The following is a 14,020-nucleotide window of genomic DNA, read 5'->3' as shown; positions in this document are numbered from 1 at the left end:
CTCTTCTCAGACAGTGACATTAGCAGGGCCAAATTTTTTTTCAATCATTTATTTATTCAACCATTATTTATTGATACATTACCAGGGATGAGGTCTTCTGCTGGGTGCTAAAGATACCAGGATGAACAAGTAGGACATGGACCATCCCCTCAAGGGTCTATATTTTGGTGCCATGAGAGAGAACAGTGTTAGGTGTTGAGGTGCTATGTTTTTTGTTGTTGTTGTTTTCTTTGTTTTGTTTTTCAGGAGGAAATATTATCTTGCCTGAACCTTCCAGCATTTAGTATCATGGTAAAGGCAGGTGTTTAATAAATATTTGTTAAATGAATTAGTCTGAGAGTGAAGGGTGATTCACACACGAAGGATGAAGGAAGAAGGGAGAGGGGAGACACCTTGCGGAGAGTTGACTAGCTACCATGACGTGCCTAGCATTGTGTTAGATGCAATATGTGTTCATACTCGTATATGCTTTCTGCTTTTAGGAATCCCTTAAAGAGAATATTGCTCGAACTTCATTGCCAAGAACATGTTGAGCTAAATATCCTGAATCACATTCCTTCTAAAACAATAAAAAATGCTAGATTAAAAATTGATTTAAATCTTTTTATTTTTTAAATAATTTGTTTATCTTTCAATTACAATTGACATACAATATTATATTAATTTCAGCTGTACAACAGAGTGATTAGACATTTATATAACTTACTAAGGGATCACCTTGATAAGTCTAGTGCACTTCTGACACCCTGCATAGTTATTACAATATGATTGACTATGTTCCTTACGCTATACTTTACATCCCCATGACTATTTTGTGACTACCAATTTGTACTTCTTAATCCCTTCACCTTTTTATCCAGAGATGGTACTTTAATAAGGAGGTCCTGAAATCTCTCGTCTCTCCAGAGACACCTTTATTAATTACATTTTTAGTGAAGAAAAATTCATGCACATGATTTAAAATCCAATGGTGGAAATATTCATAATAGAAAGTGAATATTTTCTATTATGCCTCTGTGAATCCCTAGTCTCTCAGTCAGTTCTTTGCATATTTTTAAATGGTGTATGTACATTTCTTGATTTATAAGTTTTAGAAGTTATCTGTTTATTTTTTGCATTGTTAAATGGAAATTTAGTTCATCTTCTCTAATGCTACTTTTCTCTAATTTCTTCTTAATTTAGTTATCTCTTTTTGTCAGTACACTCATTGGGTACCTTTGTAATTTTAAGTAATTAATATGTAGGAGATTCTAGTGTTGTTCTATCAACTGTATATGAAACTTCTTGCTTCCCAACTTTGTAAGATGAAGATGTTAGTGTCCCTATCCTTCCTTCTAACTCCTTCCTAACTCCCAAATTATTTTTTTTTTTTGTCAGGGCTGATAATATATGTTTAGTAACCATAATGAAGCTCTCTGTCATTTACCTATAAGTCGATTCTGTCAGTTGGAAACTAATAAATATTTTCACTATTATTATTTGTATGAAGCTCAATAGCATGCCATGATAACAATTTTTTCTATATAACTCTAACATCCCTTTGTACCACACATACCACACAAAAAAAAGAACTTTAAAAAAAACCCTCCAAATTCTCAAAATCAGGCAAATTTTACTTTGTTTCATTTTTAGACTATGCCTTCCTTGAACATTTTCCCCTACAATTTTTGTTTGGGTCTCTTATTTTTTTCTATAAGAAGAAACATGTCTCTTTTACCAAATTGCTATTATCGTCCAGCTTCTTACACACTCTGTCTATTGCTTGGAATTCATTCCATTTTTTCTTCTTGAGCCCACTAACTTCCTGGTCTAATAGAGACCCACTGTGGCTTAAATGAACCATGAGATTCTCGTAGTATTGTTGTGCTTCTCAATCTAGACTTATTCCTCTGCATACTCAGATTCTGCTTCAGTATTTCTTTGGGTTGGATCCACATTTTCCTGGATTCCATTTACTCTTCTGTAAGCCTCTCAAAGTACCCCATCTACAAAACTGCACCCACCTACCAGTATTCTAATAAATAAAATCACTTACATTCTTCATTGACTTCCCACAATGACCTAGTAGAGCTTGAAAAGGACCCGCAGGCAACACTGTAATTTAGCATTCCAATACTGACTTATTTTTCTTCTGATCTGTGCTCTGTTTTAAAAAATCCTTGTCTCTTTCTTCCTCTTTGAATTCACCTTAGATATATTGGTTTCAAGGACACCTGGTAGGCTTCCACGACCAAAATTATTTGTGTGCTGAAAGCTATTTTATGTCTTGTAACATTGGACAATTCCCATAAGAAAGAAATGAGACATACAGACTATAAGAATAGCTGAAATTAAACCACTTCCCCTGGGCACTTTCCACACAGTTTTCTTCAGAGACCAAGGACACCGGACCTATATTTTCAATGAAGAGATGAATGAAGGAGAAAAAAATTTTAAAAGTCTCTCCCTTTCCCCTTCCTCAAATTACATTATATAACTACAATCTTTGAAATGCTTTTAATCTCTTTTCAAAGATCCTTACCAATGCATTTTGCACTGTCTTTTCAGGAGCAGGAACTCAATTCCTGATGATTGCAGTCTTTACTCTCGCAGGAACTATGGTCCTGCTCCTGCTCATTGCTCTCCTGGTGTTCAGGTACCTCTCACGCCCTCTGTCCTGCTGTGCTCATCATTCCGAGATGGGGGGAGGGAGAGAGGGAGAGGGCTAACGTCTGTAGATGATAACGTGTGTTCACCAAGAGGCTCCTAGACAGATCTAAGCTCATGAAAGCATTCTACATCAAAGACGATATCAAGGACAGAGTATTATTGGGCTGATAGATTAGAGCTTTGGAATCAGAGACACCTGAACTCAAATCTCAGTTCTGAGACTTTCAGTTGTGTGGTCTTAAGCTTATTACTTAGCAACTTAAGCGTGTTACTTGGCTTTATTATCATTATCTGGACTGTTGTAAGGAGTTGAAATAAGGTATGTATACCGACTACCGTATAATAGTTATTTTTTAAGTGGAAAAGTTATTTTTGCTGCTTTATTGATATATTGTGGGAAATTTCAAAGTCTCTACATTGCACAATGTTCATGCTGGAAGAGGCTTTAGAAATCATCTATTCCAAACTTCCTATTAACATGGGGAAACAGAGGCCCCGAAAGCCAAAGGGCTGTTCTGGAATCACATCCCTAGGTAGTGTGTCGGGCCAAAACTAGAACTCAGGCCTCCTGACCATCAGTTCCGTGATTCTTCTACTCAACTTGGACATGTGAAGTGTCTAGCACAGTGCCAGAAACATAGTGTATACTCAGAAGTATTTGTTGAAGATATAAATGAATTAATGAATACCACACTACATCCTAATTGTGTATGTTACACACACAGAACTTTCTATCCTATTATATTATCAGGATCTTTTCCTAACCAAACCACACAACAACTTTCTCTATATATCACATGGTTTGATTTATGTCACTATACTTTCTCATAGTGAGTGTCCAGCCTGTTGCATGTCAGTGAAAGTTTTCTCCAGGAAAGGAAGTAGGTTATTCTCTTCAGTCTAAAGGCTCTTGTAATTCTGTGATGCTTAGAAATATAGAAGGCAATCTATAGTGTGTAGTGACCATTTAGGTGAGGGTGAGCAGAAACCAAAACTTGGGGAGAGTAAAGCCAGTCAATAGTAAGGTCACCCATGTGACCTAGAAACCAAGTCTGAATGGGTATCAGCTCAACATGGAATAAATCACAAGGTGAGAGACAGTTACAGGTGGAAATGGGCATTTTCCATATTTTCTAAGCATGGGAAGCAGAGATAGGGCCTCCTAAAGGCCAGAGCAATAGTGTGTGCGTGAGGAGTTCTGGGAGACAGATGTGACTCTCGTGGTTTTCCGTTACAACAGCCTCTATAAGAAAAGCAGTGAATGATTTATGGCATCCCCTAATTCAGTATGAATGACAGTTGGTTCTATTAGGTCCCAAGAGTTTCCTGGGGTACAGAAATGAAAGTCTGGGAGCCTTCAAGGCCTTAACAGTTACCCTACTTTCCTCCAGGTCTTAGGGTCATAATTATTGGCCAATAATGAGCTATTTTATATGTATTTAATAGAGGATTACTCAGTTAGATGGAAGCATAGAAAGAGAATAATCATTTCTGCTAAAGGGACTTTAAGAAAGACATCATGAATAACCTTGAGAAGGCGAGTCGGGATTTGTCAAATGACCACATGCAAAGGCAAACTCCTGGACATGCAAATAGGTCTATGTAAAAGATTATATTAATAGATTCTAGAAGCAGACACAAGCAAACATGAGAACTTAGACTATGATAGAGGTAACAGTACAAATCACTTGGGAAATGATGTTGGGCAGTAAGCTTTCAACATGAAAAAAATGAAATTAAAACCCTACCTGAAACTATACAGAAAGATGAACTCCATTCCATAGGGAGTTTTTAATAGATAAGGACCTAAATGTGAAAACCAAACTTCAAAACTTAGATAAAATGAATAAAAAATGACTTGATGATCTCAGGTTTGGAAAGTATTTCTCACTCAAGATAAAAAAGTCATAAAAGAAAAATATATAACCATGGCCATAATAACATATACCACAAAGTTAGAGTAAACAAACTAGAAGAAGGGATTTCTAACACATAACAGGACAACAGATTTGTTTTGTAGACTATATAAGGAACTGATATAGGTTAATAAGGAAAAGGCAGTGCAGTAGAAAAAAACAGGCAAAATTATGAATAGACAATTCTATATAATTCTATACATTCTATAAAACAGCTAGAAAATATTTGAAAAGATACATAATCTCTCTAGTAATCAAGAAAATAAAGTGCAAAGCAACAATTAAATACCATTTCACACACATCATAATGGTATAGAACATGTTTAACAATACCAAATGTTGTTAAGAATATGGAGGAAACAGGAATTCTCATAATGGGAGGGTACTTGGGGAAGAAATTTGGTAATATCTGTAAATTTGAAAGTATTCATCTTCTACAACCCAAGAATTCTACTTTATTCCCACTTTCTGGTAGAAACAATTACAAAATTTTGACATTTTGAATATGGAATGTATGTTGTTACAATTTCTCTGTGCTTTTGTATTTCCTTTATACATATATTTTAAGGCACAGATGCATTAGAGGAACTGACTTATTTAGGAATCTGGTGTATTTTCTAGTGGTTTAAAAATGAACATTTGTGTCTTTCAAGGTTATCAGTTTAAAATATTTTTCTCTCCTCTTTTTCTCCCTCACTCTTTTCAAGTCATGAGTTCAAGTTCTTTATAACAATGAAGGACTGACTGTCTTAGTGAAGGACCTGAGAAAGTGAAACAAAAAGAAAAAAAATATATAAAAGGCCATCAGAAATCCTTGCCAGTGCACTAATTGCCAGCACCCATCAGAGTGGAGAACATAGAGTTACACTGTTGGACTAGCCTTACTGACCACATATCTACTTGAGAATATCAGAGTTCTAAATTTCTCCCAGCTGAATGGCATGAATACTAATAAAAACCTATTGACTGGTTCTATTCCTTTCACAGAAAATATAAAAAAGAAAACGAACGTCGCCAGAAAAAATGGTCCCACATTCCTCCTGAAAACATCTTTCCTCTGGAGTCCAATGAGACCAACCATGTTAGCCTGAAGGTAAGGCATACCTTACCTGTTGAAGAATTCTATCTAGAGCTGGTGCAACTTGCCAGGTGTCTGACAAGACATTGGTAGTGTGGTAGGAAATGTGCCAAGGCTCAGATGTTTTCTAATTCTCAGCTTCTTGTCTTTCCCTTGATTCTCTATTGCCCTGAGTATCACCTAACTGATCCAAAGAATACTTCAGTGGAGGCTGAGATACGGTGTGTCACTCATTCTTTGCATCTGGCCCAGAAGAGAAATGCACAGAACACTGAGAGTCTGTCACAGAAGGGATGTAGGAATGGGTAGGGCATTTGAGTTCCCCTAAACCTTGGCTACTGATCTACTTATACAAGGACCTATGACTTATCTTGCTCATTGCTGAAGAAGATGCCCCTGCTGGTATTTGCCCACATTCTCCCTCAGCCAGGAAATAGCAGCAGCAGCCAGTAACAGCAACTTACTTTCTCATTTGCCCCCATCTATGCTGTATGTTGTCTCGTCTATTCCTCACAAGGAACTTATGAGTTGACCTTTGTCATCATAACTTTGCTGATGAGAAAACTGAAGGACAAAGGGTTAAGAAACAGCGCAGGGTCACATACAGCTAGTGAGGAATATTACTGCAAATAATAAGAGTTCACACTTACTGAGTGCTTCTTATATGCCGGATGCAGTGACCTCTTTCATCTTCCCCTGAACCCTGTGAGATGACAGGGCTAGAATTTCAGGAACATGGCTGTGATTTGAACCCAGTTTAATATTAAGACTAAGATTTTAACATCTACCATTTACCATATTCTTATCAAAGTTTTATACCAAAGAATACTAAGAGGAGATGGACACCCAGAACCTCCACATGAAGGAATTAGTGGGGCCAAGACAATAAGACAGGACAGTGTGACTTGAGATGCCTCCCTGCCTAAAACCAGCAAAAGTAAAATTGCAGCATGGGTCAAGGTTGCCCTCGGAGCCTCTCTACCAGCTCTCGACACGCCACACCAGGTCCTGCATGCTACACTCTAACGGCTCAGATCCCTCATAGCTGTACATGGACTCCAGAAATGTTCCTTTCCTGTTCCTTTCCTCCAGAAATGCCCCCACGCTCTAAAGTGACCCTCCTGTTGCATTCTGGACCTCACACATAAAAATGCTATTCACAAACACTTCTATCACAGGCAAGTGTCAGCGTGATATTTATCTTTTGGAAATTCACAGTAAGGTGTAAATGACCATAAGACGATTGGATTTCCAAAGGAAGAACTTGTTGAACTAAATGACTAATTGATTGTATCTAGAAAGGGGAGAGGAGAACTTTAGAAAGAGTGAATGCTCTCCACCTCTAGTACACACCAAGCTGGGCTCCCGCGTGGTCCACCTCTCTCCAAGCCCAGCCACGGCTCCATTCTCACATGCTTTCTCCACTACCTCATAAACCCCGTATTTCATATTTGCTCTTCTGGATTAAGCCTAAAACATTGTGTCTCTGTGTGTCTTCTTAAAATATAAACATTCCTAGATATATAACCCATCTATCTCTTGTCAGACATTACAGACTTTGTAATGAGTTAATTCATCAATTAACTACTCACTGGGCTCAGGAATAGGTCTTTGGGACAGTAAATAAAAAGAAGGGAGGCTAGAAGTGATTCAGAATATGAGGAGTCATTGTTCCTCTGAGTGTCAGACAGGCTGGGGAGCAGGCAGGCCAGGAATTGGCTGTAAGGAAGATCTTCAGGAAGGGCAGCTAAAGTCAGCAAGAGACAAAGATGCCAGCCAGCCAGACTCACTGACGGCAGAGACAAGGAAGCAAGACTAAGGGACGAGATGACATAGTCACACATCCCTGTACTCAGACAGAAAGGCTCAGAGAGCCAAAGCAGCCAGACAAAGAAAGAAGTCAAGAAACTAAAGGGATGGAGTTTGACAGAAGAAAATAATAAGGATGATGATAACTCATTTGAGGATAAAACACTGTCGTTGGCAAGAAAATTTCACAAATTTTATGTCAATTGATCCGTAAGTATCCCTATGAGTTAGGGTTACCCAGATAAGGTGCTGAGGTTCAAATAGTGTAAATCACCGGAGGCCTGAGACAATAAAAACAAAACTGGACAAGAAGGCAAGATCAGGTTCTGATACATGCTCATGTGACATTTAGTGTCATTGGTCCCTTTTGTGCCTCATTTGTAAAATGAAAAAAAAAAAAAAAGAAGGGAAGAAAACTGACATTTATTCATCTGCATTCTGCCAGACATCATACTTGCGACTTGACATAATTTATTTCACTCACATTTCAAAGTGTCCCTAAGAGGTAAAATTTAGCCAATATCATCACAGGTTTTTTATGAGAGTCAAATTGAAAGAGACAGTAGTTTTCAACCTTCTTTCTGCATTTTGACCTGAAGTCTGGCAGACCAAAAGCTATTTTTGACCTGTAAGTATGTGTGTGTGTGTCTGTGTGTGTGCGTGTGTGTTTCAATATTTACCAGTGTTTTTGTTTTTTACTGCCATAATTATTCATTTTTCAATAATTATAGACAATAAATATTATTTTATATTAGCTTCAGGAGTACAGCATGGTAATATTTACCATCTTTTAAAATGAACTGCCAAATACAAAAATCTTGGAATGGCACAGAAACATCTGTATTACCAGCTTCTCTTGACACATCAGATGATCCAGCACCTCTAGGCTGCACCCACACTGATGGGGCTTCCCCCCTCAGACATCTGGCCCTGTGTCTTAGCTTGCCTTGCTACTTGGGCCCTTAGGCATGAGTTTGCAATTCAAATGTGCAACATGTTCCCCTAAGAGCATCTGTATGTAGCTACAGGCTACATGAGCTACAGGCTACATACAGATGCTCTTAGGGGAACATGTTGTAAGAGCATCTGTATGATTCCCAATAGAAGGGGAGCAGGAGGAGAAGGAAGCAAAGAGAATCCATGGCTAAAGTAGACCACATGAAGAAGGGAGGAAAAAATGGAACCTAAGAGGAAGGGAGGAAAACCTAGAGTTAAGCATGACAGTGGTAGCTACCTAGAAAGAAGATACTGGTGTAGAGGAAAGACCAGTATTGAGGGAAACAAGTCCATTGTAACAGTTTTTCTGGGAGCGTGCCTACTGTGCTGTGAGCAAACAGCAGATACACCCCACCTGGCAGAGCCTCTCAGTCTTTGACTGGTGGTGGATGGAACAAGATGTGAAGCTTCTGGAATAATTAGTCTTTTCTTGTGCAGATCGATGATGACAAGAGACGAGACACAATTCAGAGACAACGACAGTGCAAGTATGACAAAAAGGTAACTATAGTCTCCCCTGCTTCTCTGAACTCTGAGTTACAGGTATGTCCTGGGCCTTCTGACTCATGGTTGCCTCACTTCTGATGTTGGCAGTGGGAGTGGGTGCCTGGGTTGCTTCCAGAGGCTGTTGTCTGAACCTTTTACAAGGATGGGTAGGGCTCTGCTTCAAGGGTTACAAAACTCACAATCCTGGGAAAATTAAAGGCCACATAGAATTTTTAAGAGGGGTGGAGTATAGAAAACAAAATGAGAAATAAAAGAGATTCAGAGCAGTCCACACAACCCTACTATTATATTTTGGCTCTTTGCAGTGGGAATATGACAACTCTGCATGGGGCTTTGTATTGTATCTCCCTCTCTTCCTCCCTTCCTCTTTTCCCTCCTTCTTTCCTTCCTTTCTTCCTTCCCTTCTTTCCTAACTTCCTTCCTTCCTTTCATGTAGTCATTCTTAAAGAAACATTCAAACCTGAGCCTCTCACATCCCAGGTACTAGGCACCAGAGATATAAACATCAACAAAATACTGTCACTCTCAAGAGCTTACAGTATAGTGGGAAGAGAGATACACAAATTATTACAATATGCACAGTCATGCTACATTATCTTCTTAATTCAATTAATCTTTGCAGAGAGTAATTCTAAAGGATCTCAAGCACAATGATGGCAATTTCACAGAGAAACAGAAGATAGAATTGAACAAGGTATGTGTCCCTTGCTTGAAACTTTTAAGTGAGAAATAGCTTCACTCCATTTTCCCTAAGCACTGAGGTCCATGGTTTAGCAAGGCATTATTGGGGATGCTGACAGAAGAGCCCTCAGGTCAAGAAATGGGTTGCTATATTTCTTGTTGAAAATTCTACCAAAAGATGTTGAAGAGTAATGTTTGATGGTGTAAAACATGTTGCAAATCTACTAGCATGTCCTACAAAATGGTCCTGATATTATTTGAGAGTAGTCAGGTTTGTAATTAAGTCCCCTTGCTGACAAAAGAAAGAGTTTAGTAAGATGTAATACAATGTGTAATAAGAAACGTACTGACATTCCACGGTACAAAGAGCAATACATCTTCCCAAAGATCTAAAATATGGCTTGTTTTAATAGCATATTAATTTTCACTCTGATACTCCTTTCTGGCTGACTTGCTTTATAAATAAACATGTTTTCTTAGTTGCTTCAGATTGACTATTACAACCTAACCAAGTTCTACGGGACAGTGAAGCTTGATACCATGATCTTTGGGGTGATAGAATACTGCGAGAGAGGATCTCTCCGGGTAAGGAACAATGATCATTTCCGATTTCCTGACTGGTCAACCATATGGAAAAAAAATATCTAATAGAAACATTAGATGTTTGCCCAGTGAAATAATATCAGAAAGTTATCAGGAAAAGTTGGTAGTTCCATATGTTACCAAACTAGATCACTCAGGTTTTGTCAATTGGTCCTATTATATCTTAAACCAACCAACCAACAAACAAAAATATTCCAGAGCATAGACTTGAGAAACAGAGAACAGATGTGGAAAAATGATAGATTACACCTAAATTCATTTTATTTTACTTGCACACTTGCATTTGTATTCAAAGAAAAATGAATGGTCATTATGATAGTACCAAATAAACATTAGAAAACTTATTCATGAGTCCTGGTTCTGCTACTGTCTAAATTCCTACTACCCTTTCCTTTGTGAGGGATTGAGGATGGCCCAGGTATTTGCCAGATGGGGTCAGGTATTCTGATTGAGCAAGTCCAAAGCAGAAAGAGAAAGTAAGACAGGACTAAGTCAAGTTCTTGGGAAGACCCAAGCATGGAGCTAGGAATATCAAACAAATCATTAACTAGTTCAGAAGGGCAGGAATATACAAGAAACAATCATATACAAGAAACAAAGTCAGGTGTGAAGCAGAAAGAGGACTGAATGGGGAAAGGATGGGAGGAGGAAGGAATTGAGGACAGTTGCTTCTTCAAGGAGCACTGAAATATTTGAACCTTACCTTGTGCAGTTTCTGGGCATGCGTTATGAGGGCTTTCAACCTTTTAAATACATTTGGGTAGGTGACCATATAATTTATCAGGATACTTTGAGAGTAAAAGAGGGTACTATAATAATTATGTTGGAACAGCAGACATAAACTGCAACTGACCTCAAGCAAACCCAGATGTGTGGGCCCCCTGCCTTTGCGCTTTTTCAGATCCAGTATCTCTTAATAACCTCAATATTCTTTCCCATTACATAGCCAGAATCCTAAGATTGGGGGCAGCAGCAGCTTTAAAGAGGTCCAGCTATTCATAATTCAACAAAATTTAAAAATATTTTTTTAAATGTAAACTAATCACTTAGAAATTTTTCAATAAGTTTCAATAAAAAAACATGAATACTAGCTTCCAAAATGTATGGCATAAACTCAAATCTATCTTCAAAGACGAAGATCATAGCCCTAAATGCTACTCTCTCTTTTACAAAAAAAGTAATCTAAATATTCAATACAAAATTTGGAAGAATAACTATGGCCTAAGGAAAGGAAATTTTCAAAATTCAATCACTATAAAACATGTAGAATTTTAAAATGCACTTATGAGTTTTTTATTTTTTTAAAAAAACTATAAAACATATAAGCCTCTCATACTTATAATAAAGTTTTGAAACTTTGTTATTTTATTACCACACAAAAGTGGTAATAAAACAATAAAGCTATGAAAAAGATGCTTTCAGTTGTGAAAGAATACTTCATGACTATTAAATTATAAAATCAAAAAATGAAAAATTTCAGAAGCAAAATAATCAGGACAATCTGACTCAAATAGTTAAAACAAAAGTAGGCCAATAACAATAGAAAAAATTGTAATGTCATTACAAATAAATCCAGATTTGGCTTAATTCTAAACTTCAATGAATAAATACTCGGTGTCTATATAAATACTGTTCTAAAGTTAAGCAAAAACATGAACGTCAAAATTCATTTAACATTCAAAGCGCACATAAAGTTAATAATAAAACATGATTAAAGACCACATTTATGAATATTGATGGAAAACATATAGAATCCTAGTAACTAGAAGCCAGTTGTATATAAGGAGCACAGTACAATAAGATGTAGTTAATTCTATGAATGGAAAAAATACTACTTTAATGCATCATATCAAAGGTACTAGGAGAAAGACCACAGGAGCATGAAGTGTCTCTTGTTAGAACCATCACCATGTTAAAATAGTGAGTTCAAAATTCTAGGTCATACAGTTCACACAAAATCCAAGAACTCTGTCTTATTGAAAGAGGACTTAGTAAACTTAAAACAAACAAACAAAAAACCTTAGCGTTATAAAGCCAACAGATGCAATTGATCATGTGAGCAAAAACGTAACCTAGTGAATGAATTTCCTAACACTAATTACTTGCTTAAAAACACTAGTGTAATTTTGGTGATATGGGACCTTTAGCCCAAAGACTTGTGAGTCAGGCTCACCAGCCCACTCTCCAGGCAGCTGTCTGCTCATTCCTTCACCCCTGTCAGGTAGGTTACTATGGGTGTTTCCTTGTGGTGAAAGCCGCCTAATGTTTCTTAAGTAAGAGAAAAAAACGTATGTTCAGGAAAGCCAGGACAATGGAGTTCCAGTTTGTTCCTGAGTCCCAGGCCACATGATTCGGAGGTCATTATTTGCCTGTAATAGTCTCTACATAATATCCCTCCTTGTGACAACTCATTTTCTTCCTTTTCTTTTCTCCTGTTCAGGAAGTTTTAAATGACACAATTTCCTACCCTGATGGTACTTTCATGGATTGGGAGTTTAAGATCTCTGTCTTGTATGACATCGCTAAGGTAAGAGACCTATAAACACCAAAGACATTTATGAAAATTAAATATAGGAAAACAGATCTAGCAAACGATTCAACTTGGTGCATTGGTTTCTTCATCTGTAAAATAATAATAAAAATAGTACCTATATCATAGTGTTGTTGTATTTCAAGAAATAATACATATGCTTCACATAAGGCCTGGTGCAAGTAAGTGTTCAATATAGGCTCTTATTATTCTGATTATTATATTCTCTCTACTCTGGGATCGAGGCACACATATTCATAGACTTGCTGGAAATCAAAATCATATAAAGCTGCAAGGAAAAACAACTGAATCTTTGAAGAAAATAGTAAGGACAGGCAACCATCTTGCACGAGGCAATAATAAATTTGGACATTTACATTCCCAGACATGAGGAGAAAGGCTGTGGATACCGGTAACCAGGGCCTCATTCAAGAATGAAGAAGAGTGGGTCCAGAGAATGAGCTCTTTGATACAGCCTTAAATCACCTGAAAGTCATATAGGGTTAGAATCAGTTTGAAAAATGTTACATAACCCTATTTGTAGCCACATTTCACTCCTGCAATCCAAGCTGAAAACAATTTCTGCAATGACACTTCTGGCCACCAGAGGGAAGCACACCAGACAAAAACAGGCTACCCCTTTCAAAATAGGAGGAAAGCCATTAAATTTTAGGAACTAATCTAGCCTAGGCCCTCCCTTCAGAAAGGCAAGGCCTTATTATGCATATTTTTGAATTGAGGTAGCAGAGGACCAGATATACCCAAAATCACAGACCAAATAAGTGGTAAGCAAAAGCACTTAAAAAAAAAAAGGATCAACCCTTTGTTTTATGTAACTACTTAACCAGTCTTTAGACAATTGCCTTTTACTGTGTAACCTAAATAGATGCAGTACTTAGGCAAATATTAGTGCCTTAACAATATTTTTAAAGTAAAATTAATAGAACTAAATTTAAAATTTAATGGTATGATTCTATAGGCATGCCGAAATGATTTCAAAATGTCATTTCTTTAAAATAATCAAGCAGCAGCAGTGTCTTATCTTTTTGTTTTCTTGCCACCTAAAAATTACAGGGGATGTCATATCTACACTCCAGTAAGACAGAACTCCATGGTCGCCTGAAATCCACCAACTGTGTGGTAGACAATAGAATGGTGGTGAAGATCACTGATTTTGGCTGCAATTCCATTTTACCTCCAAAAAAAGGTCTGTAATTAATGACATTTTTACCAGTTTCCTACTATATATCT

General features: G+C 37.3%; 1 protein-coding gene across 1 annotated transcript in view; it reads left to right on the top strand.

Moving 5' to 3' along the window:
* Positions 1-14,020, top strand: part of GUCY2C (guanylate cyclase 2C) — a gene marked incomplete at both ends in the record, with an annotated part of 70,286 nt that overhangs the window by 36,055 nt on the left and 20,211 nt on the right. Inside the window, 7 exons of the mRNA XM_081059543.1 lie at positions 2,554-2,635; positions 5,553-5,658; positions 8,887-8,949; positions 9,578-9,649; positions 10,117-10,221; positions 12,680-12,766; positions 13,844-13,976. Of these exons, the coding sequence (XP_080915669.1) occupies positions 2,554-2,635; positions 5,553-5,658; positions 8,887-8,949; positions 9,578-9,649; positions 10,117-10,221; positions 12,680-12,766; positions 13,844-13,976 (648 nt within the window). The remainder of the gene's footprint in view (positions 1-2,553; positions 2,636-5,552; positions 5,659-8,886; positions 8,950-9,577; positions 9,650-10,116; positions 10,222-12,679; positions 12,767-13,843; positions 13,977-14,020) is intronic.

The sequence above is a fragment of the Rhinolophus hipposideros genome (genome assembly GCF_964194185.1).
Source record: "Rhinolophus hipposideros genome assembly, chromosome: 9".
Lineage (NCBI taxonomy): Eukaryota > Metazoa > Chordata > Mammalia > Chiroptera > Rhinolophidae > Rhinolophus > Rhinolophus hipposideros.
The sequence above is the reverse complement of the archived record's forward strand: the minus strand, read 5'-3'. Positions and strand labels throughout refer to the sequence as shown.